At 43.3% G+C, this 18,317-nt stretch overlaps 2 protein-coding genes across 2 annotated transcripts in view; one reads left to right on the top strand and one right to left on the bottom strand.

Moving 5' to 3' along the window:
• The window catches only part of LOC139370297 (alpha-internexin-like), a 6,961-nt gene extending 1,103 nt beyond the window's left edge, over positions 1-5,858 (bottom strand). The window contains exons 1-3 of the mRNA XM_071109689.1: positions 4,796-5,858; positions 3,915-4,039; positions 1-2,718 (exon numbers count right to left, since the gene is read on the bottom strand). The exon at positions 1-2,718 is cut by the window's left edge and continues 1,103 nt beyond it. Of these exons, the coding sequence (XP_070965790.1) occupies positions 2,394-2,718; positions 3,915-4,039; positions 4,796-5,857 (1,512 nt within the window). The 5' untranslated portion in view covers position 5,858 and the 3' untranslated portion in view covers positions 1-2,393. The remainder of the gene's footprint in view (positions 2,719-3,914; positions 4,040-4,795) is intronic.
• A 2,259-nt stretch (positions 5,859-8,117) lies between these two features.
• Positions 8,118-18,317, top strand: part of LOC139370299 (cytosolic purine 5'-nucleotidase-like) — a 29,925-nt gene continuing 19,725 nt past the window's right edge. The window contains exons 1-2 of the mRNA XM_071109691.1: positions 8,118-8,320; positions 11,355-11,485. Coding sequence (XP_070965792.1) covers positions 11,385-11,485 — 101 coding nt within the window. The 5' untranslated portion in view covers positions 8,118-8,320; positions 11,355-11,384. The remainder of the gene's footprint in view (positions 8,321-11,354; positions 11,486-18,317) is intronic.

The following is an 18,317-nucleotide window of genomic DNA, read 5'->3' on the forward strand; positions in this document are numbered from 1 at the left end:
GTAGCCGAGTTCCAGGTTTGTTTGTGCTCTCTTGCCAACTCTCTGTCAATGAGAGACAATGAGCTGGCAACATAGCAGAAATAGACTGGCACTCAAGCTAAGATACAGAGGTAAGTTCACATAAGTAGTTGTGTTGAAACCTGGCAGTGCACACGAAGGAAACCAAAGGGCTGCCTAGTTTCTTTACATACAGATTTCTATTGGTGAGATCATTCATGATCATTCACAACAGACATAATAATTCCGTCATGGCCGTATTTTTCAGAGGTCATGGTGCTTTAAAAGCATCATGGTCCGGTTCATTTTACTGGACTATTGGCTTGTTTTTGTTTACTTGTTTGTTTGGCTTGTTAGTTGTTGTGTTCCTAAGGCGTAGTGTCGTGATGTGGTACTGTTCAGAGGCTGGACGTTGCTGTTAATTCAAACGGGCTTCAGGAGTCCGCAATGGAACGTGGGAAATGGAGTTCATGCATACCATTCTGCCCGTCACACCCTATTGGACCACGTAGAAGCCCATGCATTCGTTCTAAAACGTCATTCGCTACCTACGCATTCTCTATTTGATTGATTGAGCCTGTCGTGAGAAAGATAATTTCTCTCTCTCTCTCTCGCTCTCTCTCTCTGTTTGATTTCCTTTCTCCCTGTTTCTCAGAGTCCCACACCTCCTACTTTTCTTTCCACTTCTCCCATTGCCCCATTTCTTGTAACCAGTCATGGCCTGCACAAACTGATCGTCAGTACAAATGAAATCCCATCTAGATCGATACATAAGTGCCCTGAATATGACTCTCGTCATGACGGACATCCTCATCATTAGCATAATCATCACACAAGAACCAAGCAGTGAGGCTGAGGACAATGTCAGCAGCGTGTGTCGAAGTCACATCCTGTCTAAATGATGGCATTCATCTCAAGTCTAGCTTACTGGCCAACTAAGCACGTACAACCTCGTGTTCTAAAACCAGTGCTGTGCACATGGCGATGTAAAGCACTGGCAATGAAGTGTGGAACCTAGCCTCCCATTGATTTCCGACTATACGTTATGAGCGTGTGAATATGAAGTATGGCCCTCTAACAATCTGTCACCATGCAAGCTTGAGATATGCTACATACATCATGCAAATAACAGTTTGATTATTAGCTAGTTTCACTTTCAGGCTGAGATTTCCGGCGGTCTATTCAAACAGCAATCAGCGCTTACACTAAAAGGGCATTATCATCATTTTCACCATTTCACTGAATTATTCCAACCTCATAGTGTGTAAACATCTATAAAACACCGGAAAATAAGTTTCTGACTGGACTGGGCCTTTGTAGAAGTTAGAGTAATTGTCATGAGGTGCAATCTTGAAGAGTAACTATGCGTTTGATGGAACCGTTGTTGGTTGAGCTCTGGTTCTGGTGTAGAAGGGGTGGCAGTTTAAACAGCTACGCGCTGTTGTCATGCAGATTTGAGTGGACCAGGATCATAAGGCAGATGCTATTGACAGTAACGAGGCCAGGGTACGAACAAGCCTTTTAGATATACTCTGATTTTGTTACTCGTGATGTTTTGTCTTGGGAATTTTTTTATATTTTTTTATCTGCATTGCTTTGAAACTCAGAGTTCGCAATATTGTCTGCGTTGTAGATAAGGCAAAAATGGCTCAGCAAGATCACAGATCTTTTTGGTTTTCTGCTGAGTTTGAATAACTGTGTGCTCCTTTAACAACCTGGTCGATCTCTAGCTCTCACCTCCGTACCATACAGGTGCTTCCCTTCATATTGTAGTATGTGGATATAGTAGACGTATTAACAACAGTTAACAAGCTGATATGTTTTGGATTTTTGTTTTCCGTGCACAAATTCAAACTCTCACACACACACACACACCCCTCCCCCCATGGAATGTGTATAGAGAATATTATCATAGGCGGTGGCAGTAGTGCGTGATTATTTCTTGAACTGAATGACATCTATCACAGCTCGGTGCCAAACTAGCCTGGCGTCCCAAACTGATTTAGCTGTGTTTCACTGTTGTTTCTAGTGAGCGCAGCGTTCAGTCTGGTTAAACCAGGCTAGTGCCATACAATAGCGCGAGCCCAAAGTGAGAGTAATCTGTTGGGAGTATTGTACTGAACTGTATGTTCCTATCACCACAATAACCTACGTGTCTCCTGATAGGGCCAGAAGTGTGCCTGTAACTACTTTGTTATTGTCATAGTAAGAGAGTAGAGTGGAGAGAAGTACCGTGATTGGTTGTTGGATAGTGGTAGGTTACACAGTAGTAGTAGTAGAGTCTAAACTATAACGGATTCCTCTCTGAGAATACCCCTGTGAAGGGGGAGAGGGGGATGGGGAGTAGGAGGGAGGGGATGGAAGGTGTAAGGTTAAACCTAAGGGAAGGGGAGAGTCTAGTTTTTCTGGTTGGTAGGGTTGGCGTTGCTGGACTCCTTCTGGTCTCCGTCGTTGGACCCCTTGCCAGACTTGCTCTGCCCATCCTCCTGGTCCTTTCCCTCGTCCTTCTGGGATCCTCCAGAGATGGTGGTGTACCTGGTGGTCTGGTTGTAGCTGCCCATGCTGGGCAAGTCCACGTCGCCGGAGGAGGTCATGTCGGAGGACCTCATGTTGGAAGACCTCATCTCGGAGGACCTCATGCCGAAGGACCTCATGTTCATGCTGGGGCTGGAGTAGGTGATGCCTGTGCTGATGCGGGTCTCTTCCCCTTCCAGGAGTTTCCTGAGGAGGAGGGGGGGGGGGGGGGGTTAGGGAGGGAGTGTGACGGAGGGAGGGAGGGATGGGGGGAGAAGAAAGCAGGGGAAGAGGGAGAGGAAGAAGAGATGTAGAGAAAGAGATAACGGGAGGGGAGGAAGGGAGAGAGATAGGGTTGGTTAAATACAGGTTAAAATATAAACGAGTCAGGTGACCAGCCCATGCTACCCCAGGAGAGTAAGTCACCTCAAGGTGTGTGGCTAATGACTTCTAAATCTATGTCATTGATTGATCAGGATCTTTAAAGTGATGCTGATCACGTGTTGGTCATGCAGGTATTGTGGCATGACATTTTCCAACTTAATAAATCTACTGTAACTATATGAAAGCTAGGAGGTTATCTACAAGTCTCTGCTAGGTAAAGCCCCGCCTTATCTCAGCTCACTGGTCACCATAGCAGCACCCACTCGTAGCACGCGCTCTAGCAGGTATATCTCACTGGTCACCCCCAAAGCCAATTCCTCCTTTGGTCGTCTTTCCTTCTAGTTCTCTGCTGCCCGTGACTGGAACGAATTGCAAAAATCTCTGAAGCTGGAGACTCACATCTCCCTCACTATCTTTAAGCACCAGCTGTAAGAGCAGTTTACAGATCACTGCACCTGCCCATCTGTAAACAGCCCATATATCTACCTACCTCATTCCCATACTGGTATTTATTTATTTTGCTCCTTTGCACCCCAGTATCTCTACCTGCATTTCATCTTCTGCCGATCTACCATTCCAGTGTTTAATTGCTATATTGTAAATACTTCGCCACCATGGCCTATTTATTTCCTTAACTTACCTCATTTGCACTCACTGTATATAGACTTTTTGTTTTCTTTTGTTCTACTGTATTATTGACTGTATGTTTTGTTTATTCCATGTGTAACTCTGTGTTGTTGTATGTGTCGAATTGCTACGCTTTATCTTGGCCAGGTCGCAGTTGCAAATGATAACTTGTTCTCAACTAGCCTACCTGGTTAAATAAAGGTGGGAAAAAAAATTAAAATAGGATGTCCATTTTTATGTTACAGTAATACATCATTGTGATGTTATGATTACAAGGATGAGTGTTATGAATACAAGCTATGTAAAATGTATGCATGACTGTAAGTGGCTTTGGGTAAAAGCATCTGCTAAATTGCATATATTATATTATTATATATGATTATATTAAGTACCTGTACGCAGCAATTTCAATATCCAGCGCCATCTTGACATTCAGCAGGTCCTGGTACTCCCGCAGGTGACGAGCCATCTCGCTCTTAGTGGTCCTCAGGTCATTGTCCAGCTCGGCCATGTTGTCCTGGTAACATATTGAAGTAGAAAACAAATTGAGAAACAGTGGCAACCCTAAACGTGAATTGTGTTGATATAGGCTATGTTTTAATATAGCCTACCTTTCTTCTGAGAGTTGGTGGTCTGACTCAAGAAAATAACGATAACAATAAGATTATAAATTCGATTTTAAATCATCAAGAACAGGCAGCTCTCCAGAGAATATTTCATCACTATGTACAGAGACGCAGTAACGCCAAATAAAATACGGTTATAAGAGAGCAGTCAATGGGTTTCTCAGTTACTAAGTACAACACAAAGCAGTTACAATGAGAGGCGCGTGCGTATTTTAAAATTAGAACAGTGGTTTTCAACTTCCAAACTCAAAAAAAGCTAAAAGACGCTTTCAACCGCAGCCCTATAACCGGTGACAGAGCGTCTTATCACGCCACTGGAATAGTTTCAGCACCGTGGAGAGTGAACAGCTCATATTGTCATCTCATCACTTTTACAGCTCTCGTGTTGTGCATTTTAGTAAAACAATTTAATAGCTCTAAAATAATGTTATAAAGCTAAATTCACAACTTTTATTAGAACAGAAATTGTGATTTTCTTTTAATCAGAATTTGTTTTTTTTTGCACATGGTTATATGCTATATCTTTCCAAACTAAACAGTTCTTTATCTCTTGCTTTATCCTGGACATGTTTGTAAACAAACTGAAGGAAGATAAGCTCACATTTGAGCTTTAATTTTTTTTTTAAAGTAAACAAATAATTTCTTACCTGGTACTGGCCAATCTCCTGGTTGTGCCTCTCCTCCATCTCGTTGAGCTGCCTTTCCAGGGACTCGTTGGTTCCCCTTTGGCTCTCGATCTCGATGGTCTTGGACTGGAGCTGCCTCCTGAACTCGTTGAGTTCCTCCCGGCTGGCGCGCATCGCCTCCTGGCTACGGGTGGCCTGCTCATTGAGGTCAACGAACTTCGACTTGTACCACTCCTCGGCGGACTGGAGGTTCTTGGAGGCCATGGACTCGTACTGGCCTCGGATCTCCTTCAGGGCAGAGGTGAGGTCAGGTTTGGAGACCTCCATCTCCACGGACACCTGGGCGGCTTGGATCATGTTCATGAGCTCGGCCACCTCCTCCTCGTGCACCTTCCTCATGAAGTTGATCTCGTCGAGCAGGGATTCTACCTTCTTCTCCAGGTCTAAACGCACCATGGTGGCGTCGTCCACGTCCTTCTTGAACGCCTTGAGGGTCTGCTCGGCTTCCTCCCGCAGGCGGTACTCGTCATCGTATTTGCCGCGGAGCTTCTGCAGGTCTTCCTCAATGTTGTCACGCTCGATGAGGATCTGGGACTTCTCGCCGTTCACCTCATCCAGCTGGGAGCGCAGCTCGCGGATCTCCTGCTGGTACAGGTCCGCCAGGCGCGAGGGCTCCGTCTGCCTCTGACGCAGGGTCACCAGCTCGGTCTCGAGCACCTTGTTCTGCTGTTCCAAGTTGCGAACCTTGTCGATGAACATGGCAAAGCGGTCATTGAGCCCCATCATCTGCTCCTTCTCGTTGGTGCGGATGATTTTGAACTCATTGTTGAGCACCGTGCTCTGGGCGAAATCCAAGTTCTCCATCGGCATGGGCATCTGCGAGTAGGACCGGCCAGTTGACCTCTTCTGTTGGAAAGAGGAGCCCAGGTTAGAGCCCATGCTCCGGGACTGAGAGTGGGACCGGTAACCGCCGCTGCGTAAAGAGGCATTGCTCATCCGGGAAGGAGAGCTGGAGTAACGGGGAGACTCCCCGAAAACCTTTCGGTAGGAAGAGGCGGAATTGAAGTCAGATCCGTAGCTCATCTTGGCGAGTGATGAAAGGGAGCAGAGCAGGGGGCGCGTCTCCTTTTTATAGGGGGACCTTCCAACGATCAATAATTAAAGCCGGTTTATGGCAACCTCTAGCCTGCCCAACTGGCCACTGCAGATTTCCCAGGTAAAACAACCTCTCATCAAATACCTTAAATATACTGAGTCATTGATTATAAGCACTTTTAAATGGTTAATAACCACATTTATATTTCTGATTAAAATCACATCTAAGGAGCCGCACCTATTTTGGACGCTAGAGTCGGTAGATGGAACTGTCCGTTTTGGCGCAGTGCTGATTTCAGCAAGAAATACTGTATCTCGTTTTAGCCACTCACCTCTGAGGAGACTGGACACATTGTACTAAACTATATTTAATGTTGTTCTAAACCTATGCCGTTTTCATTCTCAATACTATTGGACTTAGAATACTTTTTAGGCTACCTAACACATTTATTCTGTAGCCTAAAACCGATAGTGATGTTGAAATGTATATTATTTTAGAAGGTGAACCTGAAGTGTTGCCAATTGTGACCTTCTCCTCCCATTACAGAAAGTAATATATGTCCTTCTACATAATTTGACACTTCAATTAGGTACCAAGAACTATGAAGCGTCTTGTCTCTAGTCAATAGACCTACATCAGATATTGTCCTGCAGAGGATTCAGCACATTTCTGACATATGGCTAGATTTAGTTTGTAAATATCCCTGTATCATCCTTAGTCATCATGCAGCTTTCCAAAATCAGACCTCTCTCCACACCTCCCATGGAAATGGTTGTGTGACGCTGCCCTCTGTTGATGCAACTCATACTGCACGGCACCAGAGTTTGGGATGGGACAGAGGCAGCTAAATACAAGGCTAGGTGCATGTGGTTAGATGGATGGATAGATGTAGACAGTGTTGGGTTTATGTAGCCTCGCATTCTAAATCGCTTTAGCAGATATTTATATCTTTAAATATGACATGAGATGGATGATAGACAGATTCTAATGCCCAGTGGGCAGATTATTCCCCGATCTACTATTGGGTCAATTATACACTATGGCATTGTTACTGTACATGGATGGTTTGGTAACCTGACAGTGTAGCTCACTGTTACATGGTTTGGTAACCTGACTGTGTATCTCACTGGTACATGGTTTGGTAAGCTGACGGTGTAGCTTATTGTTACATGGTTTGGTAACCTGACGGTACAGCTCACTGATACATGGTTTGGTAACCTGACGGTGCAGCTCACTGTTACATGGTTTGGTAACCTGACGGTGCAGCTCACTGTTACATGGTTTGGTAACCTGTTGGTGCAGTTCACTGTTACATGGTTTGGTAACCTGACGGTGCAGCTCACTGTTACATGGTTTGGTAACCTGACGGTGCATCTCACTGTTACATGGTTTGGTAACCTGACGGTGCAGCTCACTGTTACATGGTTTGGTAAGCTGACGGTGCAGCTCACTGTTACATGGTTTGGTAACCTGACGGTGCAGCTCAAAGCCCAAATCTTGAGACTGACTAAGAAAGCAGGGAAGATTATAGGCATGACACTTCCCTCCTCTCTCCCGGACAGGGTCATATCGGACCCCACACATGCACTGAACACAGAGTTCCAGCTGATGCCACCGGGGAGGTGTTATAGGGTGCCTAGATGCAGGCTGAACAGATATAAACAGTACTTTGTCCCCCTGTCATTAAAACTGCTAAAAAGCAGCGGAAACACAGAGGCCCTTAGGCCTTCATCATGTGGAACTGCCCCCTAGTCACAACCTTGCCTGCCATGCACTTATTAACGTTTTGTGTGGGTGGGGAGGGGGGTGTATGATGGGGTGTTATTCTATGTATGTTGTGTCAATTTATTCTATTCATTTATGTGGAGGAAGCAGCAGTCTCTATTGCCCAAGTCTGCATTGTAGGCCATTTTATTGTATACCTACTTACTGGAGCCCATTCATCAAAATAATAGAGAATAGAGAAAGGATTTGCCTAATAGAAAAAGTATACATTGTCAATAGATTGATTATGAAAAACAAATCAAATTTTGCAATAGTGTTTGCAGTAAAACTTGTGAAATTACGAAATCACAACTGTATTTTTATTCTAAATACATTTAGTGAATGAAAGGGATTGCAGTCATTGATGGCCCATTGATGATATCAGAATTGTATTCAGCCTGAAATCATCACATTTCAATAATAAAATGTATGTCCCTCCCCCTTACAGCAGAAAAACACCGCCCACTGCCTCCGTAACAACCCACAGTCAGTAGAGAGCTTTTCCAAGAAATTGCGAAAGAATCATATCTCCACGGACTGTGTATGCATAACGTATCTCTCTCTACTTGTTCTTCTGCGAGTGCATTTCAGATACTTTTTTCGATTTTGTTCCACGTTGATCGTGTATGAAGCGCATGCTCAGATTATCAAACGGTGCAGTTTTTGCTTTATCGAGGAATACAGAGGTGAGTGTATGTAAAGTTGGTCACAGAACACCCGTTTTTGTTCTATTCCACTATAGACAGTCTGCCACTTTGGCTTTTCCGTGAAGGGGGAGCAGATGCGAATGGTTGTTTTGTAACCTGCTAGCTAGCTTAGCATAATGCTAATAAATGCGACAAAATAGTTCAATTGTGGCTTAGCTAACGTCCATTTTGTAAATTGCCTAACGTTAGTATTTAATGCTAAACTCCATAATCAGCTGTTAGCTGGCAAGGTAGCTAGCTATAACTAGCTAACCCCCTTGGCGATCTGCAAGCAAAGAAAATGTGATTTGACAGAGACCATTGTTTGTGCCGGCAAGATAAGCGCATAATGACAAGCCCTGTGCGAGCTGAGCCTATAATTAAAATGTAGCTACAGTATATATTCAGGCTAACAATGAGCTAAACCTAGTTATTAAATATGCAATATATAACTTTTTGGGCGACCCAACCAAATTCACATGGAAATACAGGTTATAGATATTTTATTATTGAAAGCAAGTCTAAGAAGCGGCAGACCTGTTCTATGTACGCTTTTTCTATGCTTCCCGTTCTTAAGTTTTAGTTTTGTATACCAGCTTCAAACACAATATTTTAGTTTATGGAAAATATATTAATGGTACAATGGTTCTCTACACAATGACGGGTTGTTTTGTCACGAACTGAGGTGAAATATTAGCAAGTGATTTGTGAACATTGCACCTTTTAAAGCACATACCTAGCTACTGAATTTAAAATGTGACCTAGCTAACTAATGTATCACTTTTTGTTGGCCACAAAATTGTTGTTAGTTACCATGCTAGCTAGCGAAGCTCAGCTGATTATTGCTTGCTACTCAAATGGAGTAGTTACTGCTAGTTTACTTAACAATCTTTTTACCTTGTGTTGATTTGCCCCTTTTTTTTTATAGCAAACGTGAAAAGTAGTTAGATAGCTAACGTTATGTAGCAGCTATTTGTTTCATCAAAAACATATCTGGTGCATCATCAGCCAATCCGGCATTGACTGGTCTGACAAGGCAGGTCCAGTGTTCACTGTAGGACCTTTGACCAAGTCTGAATGAACACTGTATAATGTTCTATTGAGGATAAACATATTAACTTGGTCTTTGATTGTATAGCCCATTACAAAATGTTAAATAAAGCTATACTCTGCATTTCTTCACTGGTTTGTCAAGGAGCATAAGGCTGGAATAGGCAAACATTTATCTATGCCAAAAATGCCAAGGGCTGTCCTTGGCCTCCTTAGAAAACTTGCTCAGTTGAGTAGTTCACACTGTGATGTCACTTTGCCTGAACCCAGTTTCAGAGCCTCTCATCAGATGTCATTTTTCCTGAGCACAGCTGAGAGCGAGGAAACTCATGGTTTCTGGGGATAAGTCTTTCCCTCACCCTTACCCAGCAGATCTGACCCGCTTGCTTACAGCTTATACTAGGGTTGGACAGCATTCCTGTGTATATGAAGACACCGTGGAGCCGGCGTGAGGTATTGCTCAGAAAACGTACCTCAATCCAAGGATGAGAAATGTGTTGTACTCCTGAGTTGTCCCAATATCTCAACTGTCACACCATGAGAAGATTGAACGACTGCTAAAAACGAGCAGTCTTCTTGGTGTAACAGTTGGGATAACGGGACAATTCAAAGTACAACACATTTCTCATCCCTGGATTGAGGTACATTTCCCAAGCCTTATCTCACACCGGCACACAGTGCATTTTAATATACAGAGGAATTCTATACAACTCTAGTGCTGCTGTAAGCAAGGTCAGATCTGCTGGCTACCTCAACCCTTCAACCCCTCAAGGTTTTCTCACTTGTTTGTGTATTGTGTCATTTGCGAGTTGTGTGACAAAGAAAAGCTGACCTCGCTTTTTTCTCCTGCTCACTTCTCTAGTCTCCTGGGTGATAGAGAAGGCAGTTAATGTATAAAAAAAAACAGGTCCTTCTCTGGAGAGACAGCTAAAAACATAAATCTTTCCCCTGAGAATTTTACACTGCTAAACACTGAACAGATGTGAATGCTGGCACTGAAGGCTCTTTTCATTTCTGTTTTTACCATAATAAAAATAATAATGTGTTACGTCTACCGTACAGCTCAATTTCCTCTCACTTGTGCTCGATTTAATCTAACCTGCCCTAACTCTTTGTCCCTCTAACTGAGTAGCCCAGAAGAAGTGAGTGACTCCTTTGATTTCTTCCACCTGGGTGGTCGACCGTTTGTCATTAGCCACAGTCAGGATGAGGACAGTAATTAGTCTTCCATTCAGTCTTCTTGCATAGAAATGGCCTGCAAACTGCAAAGTGTGAATATTGACAACACACACTGTTCGATTTCTTTAGTCGTCAAGAGTGACTCAAACTCTCAAACTCAAACTCGGGGCGGCGGGGTAGCCTAGTGGTTAGAGCATTGGACTAGTAACCAAAAGGTTGCAAGTTCATATCCCAAGCTGACAAGGTACAAATCTGTCGTTCTGCCCCTGAACAGGCAGTTAACCCATTGTTCCTAGGCCGTCATTGAAAATAAGAATGTGTTCTTAACTGACTTGCCTAGTTAAATAAAGGTAAAAAAAAAAAAAAAAAACTAGGGTTGTGTCCCGAGCGGCACCCTGTACACTAAATATGGAATAGGGTGCCATTTGGCACACTGACTTGGCAAAGTGTATTTTAGGGATTTGATAAGATTATTGTGGCTCTTTTATTCTGTCATTGACAAAACAAACAGCTGGTGTTCTCCCCGCCCGGCGGCTCTCCCCGCCTTAGAACTACATAATTAGTCCAAATGCAGCCGGTTTTCAGGCAGTGGCTTGCAACTGTGGCTCGTTCATACAGGTTTCGCAGAGCGAGTGTAGTGAACTCTTTGAGAGTTCATACTCCTCCTGTTTGAAGATTTCAAAGATATTTGAGGCTAAATAGATAGGCCTAACTGAACATTTATATAGGCTTATGCTCAAAGCGCAAGAGGAGGAAACTGCAGAATCATGTCAAGGTGAATTTCTCTTATTTTCTCCCTGTCTAGATTGACTTTCAGAGGATTTAAGGTATAAATATGACCACTTCATGGAGCGACAGACTGCAGAACTATGCAGACCTTCCAGCCAACATGGACGGGCTGGCCATGAAGAAGTACCGCAGAGAGGCTTACCATAGGTATGTATGGATGGACACTGTCAGTGACATTAGTTACCACAGTTATTGATACTCTCAGGGGTGACATGTTCCCATAGGTAGGTAGGTATGTGTGTATGTACAGTGGGGAGAACAAGTATTTGATACACTGCAGATTTTGCAGGTTTTCCCACTTACAAAGCATGTAGAGGTCTGTAATTTATCATAGGTACACTTCAACTGTGAGAGACTGAATCTAAAAAAAATCCAGAAAATCACATTGTATGATTTTAAGTAATTAATTAGCATTTTATTGCATGACATGCTTTTCTGATGTATCAAATACTTAACTTAATATTTTGTACAGAAACCTTTGTTTGCAATTACAGAGATCATACGTTTCCTGTAGTTCTTGACCAGGTTTGCACACACTGCAGCAGGGATTTTAGCCCACTCCTCCATACAGACCTTTTCTAGATCCTTCAGGTTTCGGGGCTGTCGCTGGGCAATACGGACTTTCAGCTCCCTCCAAAGATTTTCTATTGGGTTCAGGTCTAGAGACTGGCTAGGCCACTCCAGGACCTTGAGATGCTTCTTACGGAGCCACTCCTTAGTTGCCCTGGCTGTGTGTTTCGGGTCGTTGCCATGCTGGAAGACCAGGTCCACGACCCAACTTCAATGCTCTTAATGAGGGAAGGAGGTTGTTGGCCAAGATCTCGCGATACATGGCCCCATCCATCCTCCCCTCAATACGGTGCAGTCGTCCTGTCCCCTTTGCAGAAAAGCATCCCCAAAAAATGATGTTTCCACCTCCATGCTTCACGGTTGGGATAATGTTCTTGGGGTTGTACTCATCCTCCTTCTTCTTCCAAACACGGCGAGTGGAGTTTAGACCAAAAAGCTCTATTTTTGTCTCATCAGACCACATGACCTTCTCCCATTCCTCCTCTGGATCATCCAGATGGTCATTGGCAAACTTCAGACAGGCCTGGACATGCGCTGGCTTGAACAAGGGGACCTTGCGTGCGCTGCAGGATTTTAATCCATGACGGCGTAGTGTGTTACTAATGGTTTTCTTTGAGACTGTGGTCCCAGCTCTCTTCAGGTCATTGACCAGGTCCTGCCATGTAGTTCTGGGCTGATCCCTCACCTTGCTCATGATCATTGATGCCCCACGAGGTGAGATCTTGCATTGAGCCCCAGACCGAGGGTGATTGACAGTCATCTTGAACTTCTTCCATTTTCTAATAATTGCGCCAACAGTTGTTGCCTTCTCACCAAGCTGCTTGCCTATTGTCCTGTAGCCCACCCCAGCCTTGTGCAGGTCTACAATTTTATCCCTGATGTCCTTACACAGCTCTCTGGTCTTGGCCATTGTGGAGAGGTTGAAGTCTGTTTGATTGAGTGTGTGGACAGGTGTCTTTTATACAGGTATCGAGTTCAAACAGGTGCAGTTAATGCAGGTAATGAGTGGAGAACAGGAGGGCTTCTTAAAGAAAAACTAACAGGTCTGTGAGAGCCGGAATTCTTACTGTTTGGTAGGTGATCAAATACTTATGTCATGCAATAAAATGCAAATTAATTACTTAAAAATCATACAATGTGATTTTCTGGATTTTTGTTTTAGATTCAGTCTCTCACAGTTGAATTGTACCTATGATAAAAATTACAGACCTCTACATGCTTTGTAAGTAGGAATACCTGCAAAATCGGCTGTGTATCAAATACTTGTTCTCCCCACTGTATGTACAGTGGGGCAAAAAAGTATTTAGTCAGCCAACAATTGTGCAAGTTCTCCCACTTAAAAAGATGAGAGGCCTGTAATTTTCATCATAGGTACACTTCAACTATGACAGACAAAATGAAGAAAAAAAATCCCGAAAATCACATTGTAGGATTTTTAATGAATTTATTTGAAAAATATGGTGGGTAAAAACTTTTGTTATTGACCAAATACTTAATCTCAATACTTTGTTATATACCCTTTGTTGGCAATGACCGAGGTCAAACGTTTTCTGTAAGTCTTCACAAGGTTTTCACACACTGTTGCTGGTATTTTGGCCCATTCCTCCATGCAGATCTCCTCTAGCGCAGTGATGTTTTGGGGCTGTTGCTGGGCAACACGGACTTTCAACTCCCTCCAAAGATTTTCTATGGGGTTGAGATCTGGAGACTGGCTAGGCCACTCCAGGACCTTGAAATGCTTCTTACGAAGAAGCCACTCCTTCGTTGCCCGGGCGGTGTGTTTGGGATCATTGTCATGCTGAAAGACCCAGCCACGTTTCATCTTCAATGCCCTTGCTGATGGTAGGCTTTGTTACTCTGGTCCCAGCTCTCTGCAGGTCATTCACTAGGTCCCCACCGTGTGGTTCTGGGATTTTTGCTCTCCGTTCTTGTGATCATTTTGACCCCACGGGGTGAGATCTTGCATGGAGCCCCAGATTGAGGGAGATTCAGTGGTCTTGTATGTCTTCCATTTCCTAATAATTGCTCCCACAGTTGATTTCTTCAAACCAAGCTGCTTTCCTATTGCAGATTCAGTCTTCCCAGCCTGGTGCAGGTCTACAATTTTGTTTCTGGTGTCCTTTGACAGATCAGGGTTTTTATTTATTTGGACTATTTTCTACATTGTAGAATAATAGTAAAAACATCAGAACTATGAAATAACACATGGAATCATGTAGTAACCAAAAAAGTGTTAAACACTCTTGGCATTCTCTCAACCAGCTTCACCTGGAATGCTTTTCCAACAGTCTTGAAGGAGTTCCCACATGCTGAGCAGTTGTTTGCTGCTTTTCCTTCACTCTGCAGTCCAACTCACCCTAAATCATCTCACCCTAAATCATGAGGTCAGGTGATTGTGGAGGCCAGGTCATCTGATGCAGCACTCCATCACTCTCCTTGTTGGTCACATTGCTCAGCAGCCTGAAGGTGTGTTGGGTCATTTTCCTGTTGAAAAACAAAAGCACAAATCTGATGGGATGGCGTATCGCTGCAGAATACTGTGGTAGCCATGCTGGTTAAGTGTGCCTTAAATTCTAAATAAATCACTGACAGTGTCACCAGAAAAGCACCATCACACCACCTCCATGCTTCACGGTGGGAACCACACATGCAGAGATCATCCGTTCACTTATTCTTCATCTCACAAAGACACAGCGGTTGGAAGCAAAAATCTCAAATTTGGACTCATCAGACCAAAGGACAGATTTCCACCGGTCTAATGTCCATTGCTCGTGTTTCTTGGCCCAAGCAAGTCTCTTCTTCTTAGTGGTTTCTTTGCAGCAATTCGACCATGAAGGCCTGATTCACTCAGTCTCCTCTGAACAGTTGATGTTGAGATGTGTCTGTTACTTGAACTCTGTGGTGCAATCGAGGTGCAGTTAGTTGCTGATTTCTGAGGCTGGTAACTCTAATGAACTTATCCTCTGACTGGTTGAAGGAATGCCAAGAGTGTGCAAAGCTGTCATCAAGGCAAAGGGTGGCTACTTTGAAGACTCTCAAATATGAAATATATTTTGATTTGTTTAACACTTTTTTGGTTGCTACATGATTCCATATGTTATTTCATAGTTTTGATGTCTTCACTATTATTCTACAATTTAGAAAATAGTAAACATAAAGAAAAACCCTTTAATGAGTATTTGTGTCCAAACTTTTGACTGGTACTCTGAATGGATGGATGGATACTGGGAAGAAATCCCCAAGCCGACTAGGTGAAAAATCTGTCGAGACACTTAACCCTAATTGCGCCTGTTAGTCGCTGTGGATCGTCTGCTAAATGACTAACATGTAAATTATGTACAATAAGATTCAGTTATATTAACCTACTGTACTGTATGTAGCCGTGTATTGTGTGTCGCTGTTTTATTTAGTCATTAGTCTACCACAGATAATTACAGCAGCAACATATGACAGGACGCTATGATACTACTAGTCCCAACCCTCTGTTTGTAAATGTCTTTCAACGTCAACTTTCCACTTAGCCTAATTCTCAGTTCACACCGTCATAACCACTCAGTATGTCTTGTAAATGGCTGGATTTGAATGTGGTGTAGTTGTAGGTTACTCTTTGGTCCAAAATCTTGCGACAACCTGTCAGCCATTCTAGCGTATATTACAGAGTCCGTGTGTACTAGTTTGTTTTACACCCGTTCAGTGTAAAACCAAGTCTCTGTGGATTTCATTTAGCACTTCCTGTCTGAAGCGTCTTCCTCTGAACTTCATGACCGTTATGCCAACATCCTGTTCAACTGAAACACATGTATTTTCTCAATACTGACATGTCATTTGTGATGTGTTGGAGGTGGGCAATATGGCAAAAAAATCCATATTGCGATAAATTGCCTGAATTTAGGCGATAACGATAAATAGAACGATAAGTTTACAACATGAATGTACACCACAGGTTTTTAAAATGATCCTTTAAACTACTAGTACCTGTTTGATGGTTGTAGCCATCAATTGTCCCATTAACAAACATCCATATTATATTAGCAAACTTATTTCATTTCAAACTTCACATTCCTCTACTATAGGCTACTTATCGTAATGGAAGATATCAGCAAAATGTCTGTCGATCATTTTCGGTTCATCATCCCAGCTCTAGTGTGTGTGTGTGTGTGTGTGTGTGTGTGTGGTCCTACACTAGCTGTGTGCAGCGGTCAAATAACCTCTATGTCCTAACTCGATAAACTAGTCCTCTAATTCGTTAAATATAGGCTAAAGTGGTGCCCGGTCGTAAAATAGGTTACAATGTTTTGGCAGTCACTTACTTTTGTATTTGAAAATGGGGACCCTAAAATAGATGAGCCCTAAATGCATTTTATCTCATGACAGGAAAGAAGCCTTTGGCCGTGCATGCTGGTTAGCTGGCCTTAATGTTAGACAATGGCAGTGGGCAGGAATGCCGGCTTCACGTGAGTGAGATAAACAGCCGCTTGTGCAACGTTTAACTTCACCAAAGAGACGTTGTGTGTGTGCGCGTGCGGCTTAATTGCAGTTATTTCATACGGTTACATAACCTATGGACATTACAGCGCCACTAAAGCTGTCACTTTTTTGTCACTGTTGGGTCTATCTGAGTTCACTGGCACTCTGGCATCTGTAAGGAAGTCTGTAAGCGAAGCCCCTCACAACAACAGCATTGAACTGTTACTACCTGGTTGTTTTGAGGGGTTGATACATTTATGGACATCTAACAACACTTTTTTTGTTGAAATGTCAGGCTTATTTTAACAAACTTTGCAGATTCAAAAATATCAGCAACCTTTACAGAAAGAATATCTTTGCTGAAAGGCTGATGAAACCATACAATGAAACAATCCACTCAGTCAGTAAGGCGAACACCATTTGTTAGTCCTAGATAAACTCTTTCACGGTAGGTTCAATGTACTGTTTCCATAAGATAAGGCTACTGGTGGTACACAAATCTGCCTGATTGTCACACGCTGTGGTCTGCCTAAGCTAGGGATTCACTGTTAGATATAGACTACATATAAATAGAATCACTGTGCTCTGAGGGGCTTTACCCGTTCTAGTAAATCTATTTCTACGTCGCCTGCACCTAAAAGTGAATCCCTCAGTCAGACCACAGTGGCGACAACCAGACAATCTGGTAATGGTAGGCTAGTACGGGAGGCCGGCCCACACATTCAGTCTATTTGAGGCCCAGTCATCAGGTCAAAGTGGGCTGTCCCCCACCGTCACTCTTTGTCAATAGTAGGGAAATGAGTACACGCACACTTGGGCAACATTTATGACTCCCACTCACGTTCACCTCAGTGCTAATAGCCCCAGAACACCTTGGTCTATTTGCAGAAGGAGGGCCTGAACTGTACACCTAGAGTTTGACCGTTTAACCTGTTCATAGGGAGACTGGAACAAGGAGAACCCCCAGTAATCTACCCATTACTTCAAGACCCCGCTTTGTACTCAATGCTGAGAATACAGTAGGTCCTTCTTAGGCCTACTCACATTCCAGATGATTGTTATCAGTTAGCCTAGAGAGACCTCGGCTGTAAGCTACAGCTTAGTGTCAGTAGTAGGTCTACCTCACATCCAGTGCACTGACATTGTAATCGTATCATCCATATTAGGGATTGTAAGCATCAGGTAATTGGCTATTTCTGATTAAATTCTTTTGAGTTAAAGCAGTGAATGGTGTTACGTTCTCCTTATTCCTGATGGATAGCATAGCCCCTATTCACAAACTGTCTCAGAGTTAGGAGCGCAGATCTAGGATCAGGTCCCTCCGGTCCATACAATCACATTCATTATCATCTAAAAGGCCAAACTGATCCTAGTACACGATGACTCTTTGCGAATACAGGCTTGAGCCTTAGTACTGTACAGTAGCCTAGCTCCAGTGGCTTAGGGCCTGGGAGGCACTGAGTTTGTTGCTGTTTCCACCTGATGGATTGTTCTGGATGTCTTTGAGGGCTACAGCAAACGGCAACTCCCCCCAACCAACAACACTAGTGACAAACGGGCACCACAAACAACAACAACAATAACAGAGAACGATGCAGAATGGCAACAATAATTTTTGCAACACGTCAGAAATTGAATGGCAAGGAAGCAAAGAGAGTGGGCTCTTTTTGTTTCTGGGCTGGAGTTGGAATAGCATTATGTAAGCGGGCTAGGCCAGAGCGCAGGCTAGTACACTTTTAGTCACGACACAGAATGCATCGTATGTCTGCCGCCGGGCTTAACTCGCAGTGGAAGCTGGTTCAGTATGGAACTGCAGCAAGGTAATGACAAAATATTGGATCATTTCTGAATGTATTATGGTCTATTTCCTAGGACGGTGACGATAGCAGTATCATAATGGCTGTGTTCAAATACCCATACTAACATACTATATACTGCATAC

Source organism: Oncorhynchus clarkii, chromosome 17 (assembly GCF_045791955.1).
Source record: "Oncorhynchus clarkii lewisi isolate Uvic-CL-2024 chromosome 17, UVic_Ocla_1.0, whole genome shotgun sequence".
In the NCBI taxonomy this organism is placed as follows: domain Eukaryota; kingdom Metazoa; phylum Chordata; class Actinopteri; order Salmoniformes; family Salmonidae; genus Oncorhynchus; species Oncorhynchus clarkii.